This window comes from Mytilus edulis, chromosome 3 (assembly GCF_963676685.1).
Source record: "Mytilus edulis chromosome 3, xbMytEdul2.2, whole genome shotgun sequence".
Taxonomy (NCBI): Eukaryota; Metazoa; Mollusca; class Bivalvia; order Mytilida; family Mytilidae; genus Mytilus; species Mytilus edulis.
Genome location: NC_092346.1, coordinates 17945663 through 17961122, shown reverse-complemented (window position 1 = coordinate 17961122; position 15460 = coordinate 17945663). Strand labels below are relative to the sequence as shown.

At 31.5% G+C, this 15460-nt stretch overlaps 2 protein-coding genes across 3 annotated transcripts in view; one reads left to right on the top strand and one right to left on the bottom strand.

Annotated features, from left to right (window-relative positions):
- Positions 1-8494, bottom strand: part of LOC139515943 (AT-rich interactive domain-containing protein 4A-like) — a 23935-nt gene extending 15441 nt beyond the window's left edge. The window contains exons 1-11 of one of the 2 annotated variants that reach the window (XM_071305723.1): positions 8217-8380; positions 6950-7060; positions 6584-6649; positions 6080-6173; positions 5791-5870; positions 4282-4376; positions 3633-3857; positions 3235-3314; positions 2829-2935; positions 2107-2124; positions 867-939 (exon numbers count right to left, since the gene is read on the bottom strand). In XM_071305723.1, the coding sequence (XP_071161824.1) occupies positions 867-939; positions 2107-2124; positions 2829-2935; positions 3235-3314; positions 3633-3857; positions 4282-4376; positions 5791-5870; positions 6080-6173; positions 6584-6649; positions 6950-7060; positions 8217-8219 (952 nt within the window). In that variant the 5' untranslated portion in view covers positions 8220-8380. Of the gene's footprint in view, positions 1-866; positions 940-2106; positions 2125-2828; positions 2936-3234; positions 3315-3632; positions 3858-4281; positions 4377-5790; positions 5871-6079; positions 6174-6583; positions 6650-6949; positions 7061-8216 lie in introns of both variants that reach the window. The other variant, XM_071305724.1, reaches the window with a different exon arrangement.
- On the top strand, positions 8457-15460 carry LOC139515944 (solute carrier family 25 member 45-like). Its single transcript, XM_071305725.1, has 6 exons — positions 8457-8561; positions 10389-10491; positions 10931-10974; positions 11481-11561; positions 12532-12784; positions 13597-15460. The coding sequence occupies exons 2-6, from the start codon at positions 10446-10448 to the stop codon at positions 14058-14060; spliced, it is 888 nt and encodes a 295-aa protein (XP_071161826.1). The 5' UTR covers positions 8457-8561; positions 10389-10445; the 3' UTR covers positions 14061-15460.

Here is a 15460-nt window from a genome sequence, read left to right as displayed (position 1 = left end):
AGCGATGAGAGATCGGTTTTTAATTAGATTGGTGAATATTATGCTGTCTTGTAGTCACCATAGCAGTCAGACCAACTACTAATTTGTAACATTGGGAATTCTTCATTGCACTTGATATATCAATTAATGGAAGTAAAGATGCAAAATATAATTTTCAAAATATTTATTTTTGAAGTGTATTCGAGTGAAAATAATTTAAATTAATATCCTAATATGCATTTGCATTCAATTTGTTTTATTTTTAATCTTTTTACGAAAAGAAACATTAATTTAAGTAATATATTTTGAACAGGTGATAAATAAGGGGAAGTAATCAAATTGTTTGTCAAACTTTTTTGAAAATTCACAAATTATTTATGACCTAAATCTAAGGTAATTGGTGTTAATTAACAATGTGTTAGACACCAAAGCAGTCAGATAAAGCCATACACTTAATGGGTCACTTAATTTGACAGCTTGCACAGGTAGCTGAACTTCCTGTTCATAGAACAGTTACGATTTTACTGGTATTTTAAAGGCAGAAAAATGCCGATTTTACGGTGATAAAAACAGCAGGGCGTCCGAGGTACAACAGAAAAAGGGCATGGGCGTCAATGAAAAAGGGCGGGCGCTGCGCCCTGTTCAAACGTTGTAGCTAGAACACTGCTTTTTATTTGATTCATTGAAATAATACCCGTTTTCTCATGAAAATTAAATGCAGATCACAAACATAAAATCATTGTGTGTAATATTCTTACAGCCATGCACCAACTTGTACACTCTTTTTGTTAATGAAGTACCTAACTAAATTATTACATAAACAAAATACATCATCAAGACAATTTGATTTATAAATAATAGTAACAGATTGTGCATAAGCAATTTACCTCTATCATCCATAAACTTGTAAAGCTGTGCTACAAAACAGTCTTTGGCTTCATTAGGTTCATCATCTGATGACTAAAACATAAAATAACAAAAACATTTTCAATGTCACAATATATTCATACCCAAATTTGACATTGGCAATCTTTTAATTAAAAGCTGTCATAGGAAATACATTCACATTAATTTCTTTAGCATCTAAGACAAGACTATCAAGAATACAGCATACCTTTTGGTTTCAACAATACATGTTAACTAAAAGGAGCTACTTTTCTACAGATTTTATAATATAAAGGATATACATTTTATTAACTCAGTTGGTAGTAAAAAGCAGTTTAAATTTGTCATAAGACCAGGTAATTGTCTTAGTCCCAGAAATAAACATGTGTTTTTGGTTTCTCAATAAGAAGACCCTGACTGAACAAAGAGACAATAATATACATGAATTGATCAAAGTTTTTAAATAATTTTACAGATATATTAACCAGTTACTACAACTTAACAAGTTTGTGACGAATAATTTACATTCATCAGCCAAGGCAAAATTTGTCAACCTTAATGATACATTTAAATAGCACAAAAACAGCATTTCAAACAACTATTGTTTAATAGTATGAAACATACTTGATGTCACAGGCCTAAATCTATTAAATAATTGAGACATTAGCCCAAATAAATTCACACTAAAACTAGGGCACATTGATGTAACACAGCCCAGTCAAAGAGTAATGGAGAATGAATTTCATTTATTTTACACAAGTACTGTCAATTCCAACAAACATCAAGTAAGACTTACAGAACTTAACAACACTGTTATCCAGATCTTATATTAGTATAAACTGAAGATTAGATTATTGTGAAGGATAACTTAGTCACTTTTAATGCATTCTGATTCCGTAAAAAAATAAAGACCAAATGGTATAAAAGGTTTTGAAGATTTCAGTTATCTCCCTTTTCAAAATAAAGTTTTAAGCTTTTATCCTCAAATTTTCATTAAAATGTAAATTTGCTGAATTTAACAAGGTACCAGAATACATCTTATCCAAAAACATTTTCATCTTGAAATATGAAGCACTTATCTAGATGACTATGAAATAAAACACAACACAATTTTGAACATAAATAGGTGCTTTATAATTCAATGAGAAACCTATTTTATTATACATTTATTATACAGCATGTTAACAAACCACCTTGTTATTCAAGGAGTGAAAATGTGCACAGAAAATATAACCGTAATACCTGTTTCAGGGGCTGAAACTAATATAAAGCAAAAATAAACACATACATGTAGCTCCTATTTATAAAAATTTATGTTTAACAATGCACGAAACTAATGCCCTATTCATTGTGCAACAAAAACAACTTTAAAATACTATCATTCTGGAATCATTTAGTGAAATTTAGATTAATTAAACTAAGTTAACTGAGAGAGGAATGACAAAAAATATAGGTTTCTTGTGTGAAAATGAATCCCTCCTGAATAAACCTAATGGACTGACCATATTATGAACTTCCTATATACAACTACAGTAGTGCCCAAAATGACAAAGATTGATGCAACTATTGGATTCATATATCTTTCAGTCCAGGAAGTTAAAAAGAATTCTGACCAATAGTATTCAAAACAGCTGTGATATCAATGAATGAAAAAAATATAAAGTTTGAACAACTTTTGACGGTCCCACCTTTTACAGAATATACAACTTTAGATATTCTTTGGTTTCTTGTATTGCTGAAAATGTTGAAACATTGAAACTGCATTTCAAACAATAAATCATTTCACTGAATGTAAAGGTACGAACAAGTATTTCAAGAATTGAGATCAGACAAGAAGAAAAGAACTCATCACAAATGAAATCTCCTTAATATTTTATTCATTGTATATTCCTATTTCATAACTATAACACTAAACGACCATGATAACAACAAAGGTTTGGAAACCATAGCAACACAATACCTACCTCTTCCTCATTAAAATCTTCATCCTCATCTGTACCAAGTAATTCATCATGATCCCAGTCGACCGGTAAATCCTGGGTGTCATAATACATCAAGGTCTTTTCAAAGGCTGCAATAAATAAGGGAAACAACACTATATAAATTTCATGTATCCAAAACGTTTTTTTTGGTTGCTAACTTTTTCCTTTAATCTTATGAAGCATTCTATATGCGATCATATTCTATAATTTCTAGAAACAACTTAGTTTTTCAAAATTTCACATTTACCAGGAAGGACAGATGCAAAGATTGAGAAACAAAGTTAGGCTGTATTTTCATCTTATGTCAGCCTTAAAATCTGTACTGCTAGATAAACTTCTTGGCGAAATGCATAATAGAAAATATTTAAGTTTTTTGGTAAAAACATACCTGCTTTTAATGCTTTATCTTCATTCTTAATGGCAGCTTCTCTGGCAAATTCCTTCAACTCCTTTCTCTGTGCATGTATACTGTAAAATAAAAAGGATTACAAACATAAGAAAAGTTTTTGATGTTTAAGGAACAAATTATGTTCTTGAACTCAATGTTTAATGAACAAATTATGTTCTTGAACTCCAATGAAAAAACCCAACAATATTTTATGTTATTTTACCTGAGAGAACATAAACTGTTATCACATAGGTATGTCTCGTCTTTTTTGTAATTTTGATAATGCAAATGTTGAAATCAGTTTTGCAATTTGAATTGTCATATAAAGATAATCGTAATTAAAAACATAAATAGACTTGAGTTATTGCACATGTTTATTTCAATCTAAATATACTTACAATTTTCCATCCTTGAATGATTTGACCAATATATGATCTTTTTTCTTAGGATCAGGTGGTTGAGCGTCTGGTAGAACGACTAAGACAGGAGCTTGCTGTTTTCTCTTATCTCCGAAGTCTAAAACCATCACCTTGCCAACCAGGTCCTTCAAACGACCTTTGTAACTTGCTCTCTTTGAGATACCATCTTCTGAACTTGTTTCATCTAATTCATCCTCATTCATTCTACATTAAAATATTTTATTTACAAAGTTATCAAAGTAATACAGAAAATCTTTACTTGTTTTAAAGTAGACTTAGATAACTTGTATCATTTAACCAACAATCAAATTTGCACATTATTTTGACATGAGACTGCAAAACGAAATTGTAAAATTTTCATGAGACTTGCAAACACGTAAATTGTTAATGATAACTTATTTTTAAATTTGGCTGTAGTCAACTTGAGTGCGGGATTTTTGAAAAAGTGAATAATCAGTGAACCTGTTTTTTACTATAAATATTTCCTTTGAATTAATTTTACCAGAATGATCAAGATTTAGGTACAAAGCAAGATGTATCTAGAATGCTTTATTGTATCTGCTCGAGTGCAAATATATTCATTGTTTTATATTAACTTTTTTATGTAGTATATATCTGTCAGACTTACCCTCCTCCGCTATATCTGCCTCTCTTCGACTTCTTTCCATGCATTACTGGTGTACCAAAATGTTCAGGATGGGATAGAGGTAGGTTATCCAAAGTCTGTAATAAAAATGTTTACATCTTACTAACTGTAATAATTTTCTCTTTCAATCAGAAGATGAACAGATTAATGGTTCATGTTCTGTGGCAAAACAGGCAAAAAATTTATACATGAAAGATACATATGAAATCACATATCACAGACGCATTTGCTTAAATACATGTACCATATATTTACATGCCAAATCAACTTTATAACGTTGTTATCTATTGGCTGAGAATAGAAAAAACAATACTGCCCTACTCCTTACTCCAGACAAGCATTTAACCATAGGATCTGGTTAAATAGAAATACACCTTTAATTTTAGTTACGTCCAGAAAAAATAGGGTCCATAAAATGGCATTTAAAAAAAAATAATTTGGGGGGGGGGGGGACCGAGAAGAGGTGTTTGCAAAAAAAAAATAGGGAAAAAAATTAACAGAAGTTCACCATTTTCTGTGCCCATGCTAAGTAGCCTTAAGATGGATTGTTTCTCAAGTTGTATATGGACTGTGTCTGCACCAAGTATATTTTTTTAAGCTTTTCTTTAACTCTCTATGAATAGGATGCTTTCACGTGGACTGTGTCTGCATCAAGTAGCTATTACATGCATTCTGTCTGCACAAAGTAACTTTCACATGGATGATTCCTGCACCCAGGTAAGTTTTATGTGGGCTTTACTTGAACTCTGTCTGCAATAGGATGCTTTTATGTGAACTTTGTCTGCACTACCAAGCTTTCAAATGGATTTTGTCTGCACCAATCAACTTTACTTGAACTCTGTCTGCAATAGGATGCTTTTACATGGACTTTGTCTGCACTAGCAAGCTTTCAAATGGATTTTGTCTGCACCAAGCAACTTTACTTGAACTTTGTCTGCAATAGGTTGCTTTGAGTTGGACTTTGTCTGCACTACCAAGCTTTCTATTGGATATTGTCTGGACCAAGTAACTTTCACATGAAATTTGGCTGCACCATGTCTTTTACATGGACTGTGGCAGTACTAAGTAGATTTTACATGGACTGTGTGTGCAGTAAGTAGCTTTTATGTAGAGTTGTAGACTGTGTCTGCAGTAAAAAGCTTTCACGTAGATTTTGTCTGCACTTCTTATTTTTTACATATTTTTTGTCTGCACCAAGGAGCTTTCCCTGGGCTACATCTACACTTTCATTAGTAGCTTTACATGGACAGTGCTGCCCTGGAAACTTTAAGTAGATATCACCAATGATAATAGATTGCTCCTACACAAGATTTTTTTTTATGGATTTGCTTGCACCAACAGAAACAAGGTCAAGGAGAAATATTTCAGTCATGTTTTAACTATCAGTGATCATCAGTTACTTAGACATATAATAACGCAATAGTATAATTCTCTTTTCTTTTCATAACATATAGGGATAAATCTGTTTAATATTTTTTATCAATGACTTACCTCACTTTCAATAAAATGTTTTTCTCCTTTCAGGCATAACTGGGTTCTACGCAGAGTTCTTTCATCTCCGTCATTAAAAACTGAAATTGAAATAAGATCAATGAGTAACATATGAGATATTATTCATACAAAAGATTTAAAATTATTGTATGCTTAAAATATAACAAAACACTTTCTCAAGTTTGAGCACTTCCATTGACATCAGACATCAAACAATGACTGCAGCAAAGTAGGCTGTTAGTTAAAATAGGTTCAAATTCACTGACAAAGAAAACATGAGAGTACTCACCAACAGTATACATGCTAGAATCAGTCATCTTGTGGATGGTACCATTAACCATCTGACCAGAATCTGGATCCTTTAGTTCTACCACTTCACCAATCTGAAATCAATCATCATACTTCCTGCATTTTTATCCAAAACATAAAATTATTTTAACATCAAACTTATTTTTTTTATTTAGTCTGCAATTCAGACAATTTGTCAATCTGCATTTGAATTTTGTTTAGATTTAAAAGCCTAAAAGACCCCTCCAGATGTGGGAATTTCTCGTTGCATTGAAGACCTATTGGTGACCTTCTGCTTTTGTCTGCTCTATGGTCGGGTTGTTGTCTCTTTGGCACATTCCCCATTTCCATTCCCAATTTTAAGCTCGTATACAGCAGGCATCTGTTTTCACATTAACTGAGGACATCACTTACTGTTGACATAAAGAATGCTTATGAAATTTTCATAACAGATTTTATACCGAAATTCTGTCATAATTATGAGAAAGACTGAACAACCAATTACCTTTAAAATTCCTTTCAGCTGGTCATCTGTTACCATCATTGATATTTGCGAGTCTTTCAGTATCACCTATAAAAGAAAAATATATGTATTTGTTATTTTTGACAGACAAAAGAACAATTTTAATCCATTGCTAATCAAACTTTTTTGTGATAGTAAAATACCAGGTTTAAGTGAACTTCAGTCTGCTCAAGGTTTTTTTCATACATTGTAGTCTCAAGTTAATTGTATTGTTGGGTTGATGTCTGATATACCCTTTAGGTCTTTTACATTTTTCTATTCCACAATTTTTGGACAATGAAAGTTTTAAAGTGAATGAACATTGGTCCAGTGCTGTCTTATAACAATTAGGTCTGTTATTAAGCATACCTTGCATTTTACAGATCGAACAAGCTTCTTCACTTTAGCTTCACAAAATGCACCTCTATATTTGGCACTAACTTCAGTGCCAACAGCTAAGTATGGTGGCTCATCACCAGTCTGAAAGGAAAATGTAACAATTTTATAAATCAAGAGAATTTCATTATATGTCTCATCTATCATGTTTATAGAAGACTTTGATTCCCGTTCTTCCTGTTTTCTGGTTGTACCAATATTGCTTATCTTGACCATGTGTTGTTGGTTGTAGAGTAATTTTTTAAAAGCACTGAAATGTTCTACCAAGATGTTCCTTTATGGATTTATGAGTCATTACAGTCTGATTTTAAACGTCTAATTTAATCTTTCTCTCAATATAACTCTTTGACTGACATTTTAAGAAAAAAACATCATTTGTATTTACTATTAAAGTTTAAAAATGTAAAGAATTATCAGGAAATGTTCAAACTTCATTTTCTGAAACATCTGTCATTTAACTTTTATATATATATCAAATGTGCAATTTAAGTATTTAAGTTTGTAATAATTCTTTTAAATTGTTAGGAAGATTGTTATTGTAATTTTCTAATGAATGACACTAACCAGAATGTGGCTAAGCGAGTAAGTCTTCAAACCCCGGAATAAGAGTACAGGGTGCATGTAGTTGTCCACATTATCACATCATCTTTGGAGAGTATTTTGAATTTTTTATTCCCTATTCTGTTTCCTCGACGTAGATGTCAAAGCAAAAAATCAAAACAGCCTACCCAGACATTATTTTTATATGGACAAGTGGTTGATGAGGTGACTCTTGTACAGTAGTCAGTACTGTGATTCATTTTATCTGTTTTTTGTTTGTTTTCATCAATAAATGGCCATCAATAAACTGAATGTGTGTAAGAAATTGTGTCATCAATATTATGTTTTGCTCTTAAATGCAGAAATTTTATTGTGTATAATTGGTGTATTTGTGACCACAAGATTGTTTTGCTTTCAAATGCCAAATGGTGTTACGATAATTTCCTAGGACACTTACAGTTACAAGCATTGAAACCCCCCTTTTCTCAGATATTGTTTCACAGCAGTTTATTCTTCAATGGAATCAAAAAAGGGAGTTGCTAATCACCATATATGCGTCTCATCTTTTAAGAAGTAACAATAATCTGATAAATACTAAGGAGGACAAATATTTGGAGCCGGGACATCAAAATTGTTTACAAGATTCAGGCCGACGCGTTTTGAACAGCACGTTTCTTTGATAATTTACACACATAATTACCATTTTGAAAACAATCTGTTTCCTCCCTGTTGAAGAAAAACACTTCCCTCACTACTTCGTGATGATCTTCTGCTTTCTTCGTCGAGTTATTTAGGAAAAGTCATTTTGGAAACATTAAACAGAAATTTGGCTACCACGACTAAATGAAACAACAACTTGTCATCAAGAAATCCTGCAAAATGATTGGTTAAAAATCACGTGGGCGTACATTTTTTTCCCATACTTCCGCTCCAGCGCATGCGTAGTCAAAGGAAATTGGCGGAAACACATGACGATTTTGTTTGGACCTAACCTGAAAAACTACCTAATTTATAGTGAAAGCCCATAAGAACTTTATTTTTCCATGTGCGCATAATAAACTTTAGTTATTCCTTTATTCACAAATTTAAAGATGTAATTTTACTTTGCCTTTATTGTCGATATATTCTTTAGTCAATATCGACCAAGTTGTGCCAAATTTGAAAACATCCGGGCATTTTCTTCAAAAGCAAAACAAAAGGTGGCGCTTCGAAACATAATTTTATTTCGCGCTGCGAATTTGAAAGTAGAAAATGAAAGTACAAACAAAAACATTATTGCTAGACAACGACTTATTACACAGAAAGAATCGTTTTCTTTGAAATAAATGACAAGTTGTTTACAGTGAACTATCCTGCATTTATTTTTTTTATTTAAAAAAAATACAAACAGAAAAAAAATCAAATTTAAATTAGACCATAACTTTTATTTTCCTCATGGAGGCTAATCAATCTGGGACTTGGATATCTGTTATGTAATGTGTAATACATGTTATCGCTATTTGTCCGCCATTGCTGGATATCACACAGGTTCCTGTTAAATATTGACGGGATTAGCGATAAGGTGTATAGTCCCAGTATCAATATGCCTCACTATCTTAGAATTTGCACTATCTCATCTTGGAAAATCCCATGACAGAATTCATATATATGGTCCTGGGAAATCTTGTGCAGTGTCAGGCATAACAGTTGGTCTACTTAAAGCTATTCACATTTAAAACATTCTCCTTTCTTTCTTTTGGTCCGTCATACATTTTCTCTTGTAAAGTCTACATTTTTTAGCATATTCTTCAGCAACCAATATAAACTTCATAGTGAAACACCTATCTGCCATCAGCCACTTATAAATGAAGTAGATAAACAGCAGTATATGGAGTTTATTTATCTCATGTTATTACTTTTTTCCTATTTTAGTGATTTCAAAGAGCCTGGACATGAGGTGTTGGGTTAACAGTTGAATCTTGTACAATGTTATAACTTATAGACATAATTCTGTACATACATATTCATACATCAAAACATTTTTTGTTAAACTTGAGTAAGATTCGACTATATTCATGATATTATATACTTGAAATATGGAAATCGGTAAAACAAGATCTATCTTAAATATGACCTTTTACACAAAACCTTTGCCAAACATTTCAAAATTTAGAAATGTTGTCATAATCAGGGACCAATAAACACAGTATAGATTGAGATTGCCTGATAGATGTATAACTTTTGTTGTTAAAAGACTATGTCCCCTATTTAATCATTTCCTTTTGTTTATTTAATCAATTATTCTTGTTTTTTTCACACTTTACAGGCACTCCTGACAACATTTTTTAGCCAACATCTTGCTATGCCTATCCAAAGAGGATCCTATAATTAAGTGGTTATTGTTGGTTGTTCTCTGGCATATTGGTGTTTTGTTTTGTCATCAATCATATTGTTGGCACTGGTGGATCCAGAAATTTTCACAAGTGGGGGGGCCACTGACTGCCTAAGAGGGGCGCCCGCTCCAGTCACGCTTCAGTGATTCTCTATATAAACAACCAAATTTTTTCCCAAAAAGGGAGGGCCCCAGGCCCCCTCTAAATCTGCCTCTGGTTGGTTTTCTTCTTTGAATTGATTCACATTTTCAGGCTGCGGCCAATTACCTTACTATGTGTATACATTATGAGGTTTGTTACAATGTACATGTATTAAATTGTTCATCATTTAGACATTCATTTTTGGTGGATAGTTATCTCATTGACAACATCTCCTTAGTTTTAACAGAGCCTAACTATTGTGTACATCTATATCTAGTGTAATAGTATCTACTTAATGTAACATATTAATTTATGTCCTAGATTTAGGAAATATTGATAATTATTGTTTTTCTTTTTAGACAATGATATTAATGATGACAGTATGATTTGAAGGAAATAACAGAACTGAAAACAATATGGCAGATGGTATCTTCCATGATTTCTTTGGTGGATTAATTTCTGGTGAGAAAACAATTAAAGGAGTTCTAACTCTTAATCCAATTTTCTATTCTTCATGCTACATGTATTACAATAGCAAAACCAGAGAACTGCTATATAACTTTTTCATGTTATTATTTTTATTTCTGAGAACATGTGAAAAAAAGAAGACCTGCCAAACAAACAATTATCAGTTCTGAAAAAGAAGTTTCATAACTCTTGTTTTGACAAATACACAATGTTTAAAAAATCCATTGCAACTTTATTATCTAAATAATGCTCATTACAACCTGGATTTTTCCTAAGTTCCAGAAATAACTGCAATGTAGGAAGTGAAGGTAAGTCTGTCAAATTTAACAAGAGTTGTTTGTGTTTTAAGAATTTTATGAATGATTTTTGAAAAAAAGTATGCCAAAAACAGTCCTCAGATGCTAAATATTTATTGGAATGTATTTCTTTGTAGGGTCTGCAGGAGTTTTAGTTGGGCATCCATTTGATACAGTTAAGGTACTGAGGTATATTTAATTTTTTCATTTACATGTCCCTTTGTCCTAGAATAGTCCTTGATGAGCATAGAATAATGGTCTTGAATAATTTAGCCTTAAACAAGTTTCTTTAATTGTGCTGTCTCAATAGTACTTCTCACACATATTACTTGAGAAATCAAAAATGAATATATATGGTCTACGATATATAAGAAACTTCATTTAGTAACCAAGATTTTGAAAATTTCATAATATGTTTTATACTATACGATAGTAACGGTGACCTTGGATTGACATATTGAACCAAGAATCTATCTAAATTTCACCACAGTTAAGCTAGGGAAACTCAAGTTATCATAAAGAAAGCATTTTGTTTCCATGAAAATACTTAACAAAAAATACAAACTCCAAAAAAGGGTTGGTAGATGTCTTATTGAATTGTTATGTTTTTACTCATTACATCATTTGTGTTATTTATATAACGTTCACGGTTAGTTTGGATCATACACAAGTATTTCATTATTTTAGGTCCAGCTGCAAGTTCAAGCTAAAGGCAATAGTTACAAGAATGTTTGGGATTGTATTGATACTATAAAGAAACAATCATGGGTTTGTATTTCATGTTGACATTATTATGTTCAGTTTGATAGTATAGGCTTTACCTGTCACATAAATATTTATTCTACCTTCACCTCCAGAATGAATTCGAAAAGGATTCAAGTTTTCAAATTCTACAAAGTCCAAAATGAAAGTTGCAGTAAATTCAGAAATTTAGTGATGTTTTTATCCTTGTAAAATTTCTACTGGATAGATGTCACAAAAAAAAGATCCTGAAATTGCAATAATTTTTTTCTCATATTTATGTTAGTTGGTCAACAATTACTATAATAACTGCACACACAATTTTTTTAATCTATGGTATTTAGTTCTGTACAGCTAGGTAAAAGTTTTGAATCAAGTTTTTGGCCACCTCTATTAAAGTATTCAAACAGAAATTTGGATGCATCATGTAGAAATGGAGAATATTAAACTGTATTTGGCAATTTTGTTTTACTCAAAAGATCAAATGGCAGAAATGATATGTGAGTAATGGCAAAAAACAGAACACAAAAAAAAGCCAGATATTTGTAAGCTTCATATTGAAAATAAATATGACACTAACAATAGACCATTATTAAGTTTGTCCTTCACCTGAAAAAAAACTCATCAATTTACCAGATAGAGGTGATTGTCTGTATTCCTGCACTATTAATGTTCATCAAGTATCATAGTGTTCATCATGGCATAGGATAAACATAGAAATGATGGTTGTTCTGTAGTACTTAATCACAATTCCCTTATGACAGCAGTGCTGATTGTCAATTAAAGAAGTCAATTTGCCGAATAATTCGTACAATATAGCATTATAGTTTTCCAACCACTTGCTCAACATTGGAACGGGAGTGACGATGCCCTCAACGAACAAATGACGTTCACTAAAACCAAAGTTTTTGACATAAATGCATTGAACTTGAAAGTTGTCTATTAACTTAAAATAAACCAAAAATTAAATAGACAAAGAACTTTTATTCTCTTTCAGTCAAAGGGCTTTTTCAGAGGTCTGTCCTGGCCTATGTTATCAGCAGGAGTTATAAACTCAGTATTTTTTGGATCATACAACCAGATACTGAAAGTAATGGGTACCAGTGCAGACAAACAACATGATCATCCAGATTATCTAAAAATAGTTATTGCCAGTGGAATGGCAGGGGTTTTCCAGCTAATAATAGCTTGTCCTATTGAGGTCATTAAAGTTGTCTTACAGTCACAGATACCGCATGGCAACAACAAAGGTAATTTAGTTTTGAGGAGGTTTTACACCAAAGTGTAGTAATTCTATTTCAGACAGTCAGCTGCAACTTAACACAAAATTGAAATGGTCATCAAAAGACTACTGGTCACAACTACATTTGTGTACATACCAAATACTACTTTTATTCTGTTTCGTTCGTAAAGGTAACCTTGAATTAAAATGTTCACCGAAGTACAGATTTTCTATAAGCTGGTATGCTCATTTTGGGCAAAAACCATGTTATCAAATATATACTGAAATAATTTTTCCCCCATTCAAGAAAATTTGTAACCAGAAAAAAAATCCTCAGTAGAAGAAGGCTTAACTAAAAATTTTGATTGTATAGCACAGTGTTTTCCCTGGAATATTTAGGCATACCGTAATGATAATCCACCATTAACTTAGCCCCCATCCATTAAAAAGTAAAATCACAAAAATACTGAATTCTGAGGAAATTTCAAAATGGAAAGTCCCTAATCGAATGGCAAAATCAAAAGCTCAAACACATCAAACGAATGAATAACAACTGTCATATTCCTGACTTAGTACAGACATATTTTCTTATGTAGAAAATGGTAGACTAAACCTGGTTTTAAAGCTAGCTAAACCTCTCACTTGTATGACAGTCCCATTGAATTCCATTATCTTGAAAACAATGTTTAAATCCACAAGTCTCTTCATTAGCCCAAATTCTTTTCTTGGGAAAACACTGTTGTAGTATGTGAATTTGAGTTTTAATTGTATGTGCATAAAATGAAATCTCTTCAATTTTCTCCTAAATACATGTAGCAAACATTTATGTGATTATTTTAGGTTTAAAATTCTACAAAGGACCAGTTGAAGGTGTGGTTGACATAGTAAAACACAGAGGATTTTCAGGAATGTTTCGAGGACTGTCATCACAGTTACTGAGGGATGTTATTGCTAGCTCCATATATTTTACAGTGTTTGAATTCACATCGTATGAAGGTAACAAACATTTAAAGACCGTTCCTCATCCAGTTATAAACTTCATGGCAGGAGGGTTGGCTGGTGTTGTAAGCTGGGCAACTATTGTTCCTTTTGATGTCCTTAAAAGTCGGATGCAAGCAGATGTCGACAAAAAACTGTACAATAATTTAATGGATTGTGTTGCTAAAACTTATCAGGAAGGTGGTATTAAGATATTTTACCGTGGAATAGGTGTGATATGTTTACGCGGATTTCCTGTCAATGCTGTTACCTTGATGGTTTATGCTGAATACATGAAATTATTTGATGCAAAATTTTTGCCATAAATTTTTTTTAAATGATCGGAAATACAAATGTTATAGGAAATCCAAATGTTATAGGAAATCCAACTTTCTATTTTAAATATATTATTCCAGATTATGCTATATCCTTTCAATTCAAATACAAAATTAGAATTATGTAATGTATGCCAGTAGTTAACTGTTCACTGCCCTGTAATATTTTAAAATGAAAGAACGGTAGTTATTACAAAAATAAATTTCTAAATTCTAATATTCTTTGAAAGTTCAATTATTAAAAACAAAAGACAGCTAAAATTTGGAAACTTATTCCAAACAGGTTTTTTTTGTTGTTGTTCAATATGTGTTATACAAAGATGCCTAAGCCATTTTCATAAAATGTCTACGAGACTCTTCCAGCTTTTTCAAAAGTTTTGATCGAAAATTATTCGCGGATTTTACCAAGATATTTTAAGAAATAGAAACGACTCAGTTGTCATGGTTGTACAGAAAAGTATTTTGATATTTACTTGAATTTTTATAAAGGTCTCGGTTATTTTCACATTTTAGGGTGGCCTGCTCACAGCTGAACCAAAGTGACTTTTTTTCATTTGTTTTTATTGTATTTTTGTATTCAGAGCAAATTTGTCATGTATTTTGACTTTTGACTCTATATTCATAGCAAATTTTATTATTTTGTAAACAATAGAACTGTTTTATATATGAACCATCCATTTGTATACTTATATTTAAAATAAATCTTTTTTTAAAGGCTACATTTTCCTTTTTTACACGAGGTTAGTTTTTGACTTTTTGAGATAAAAAAAAATGATTGAACTTTTATCAGAATCTGTTTTGGATTTTTTTGCTTCAATAGGACTTGTTATAAATGATGTTTCAGTATAAGTAATTTTCAGGAGAATAAAGTAATGTTTCCTTTGACTTACTTTGAGATTTTTTACTTGATGTCAATTCAATGAACAGCAATGTGGATTACTTAAATTCAGGTTAGCTTTTAATTTCCTTTTTTTCACTGATTATTTGGAAATCCAAACTCTTTAGTTGAGTTCAAGACACCTGAAGGGAGAGTGTCAGTATCTAAACAAATTTAAAACACCAAAATATTCTGTAAAACAGTCATTAAGTGTTATTTTTTACAGCCGAATTTCTGATTTTCCCCAAAATTGTCTACCCCTTCTTCATCATCACCACTCACCTATACTTAGATCCAAAAAATTTCAGCTCACCATATAAAATTAATGTGTCACACATTTATATAGAGTATATCCAGTAGTTAGTTATTTTTTATGACTATATAAATATAATGGTAAAATTGTTTTGTTGATTCAATCATATAAATTGTTATTTGTTAAACTGTTTAGAGTTTTATATGGTTAGTGATCAATTTTGTATTGATTTATATTTACTGATTAAAGTATTTTCTTTTA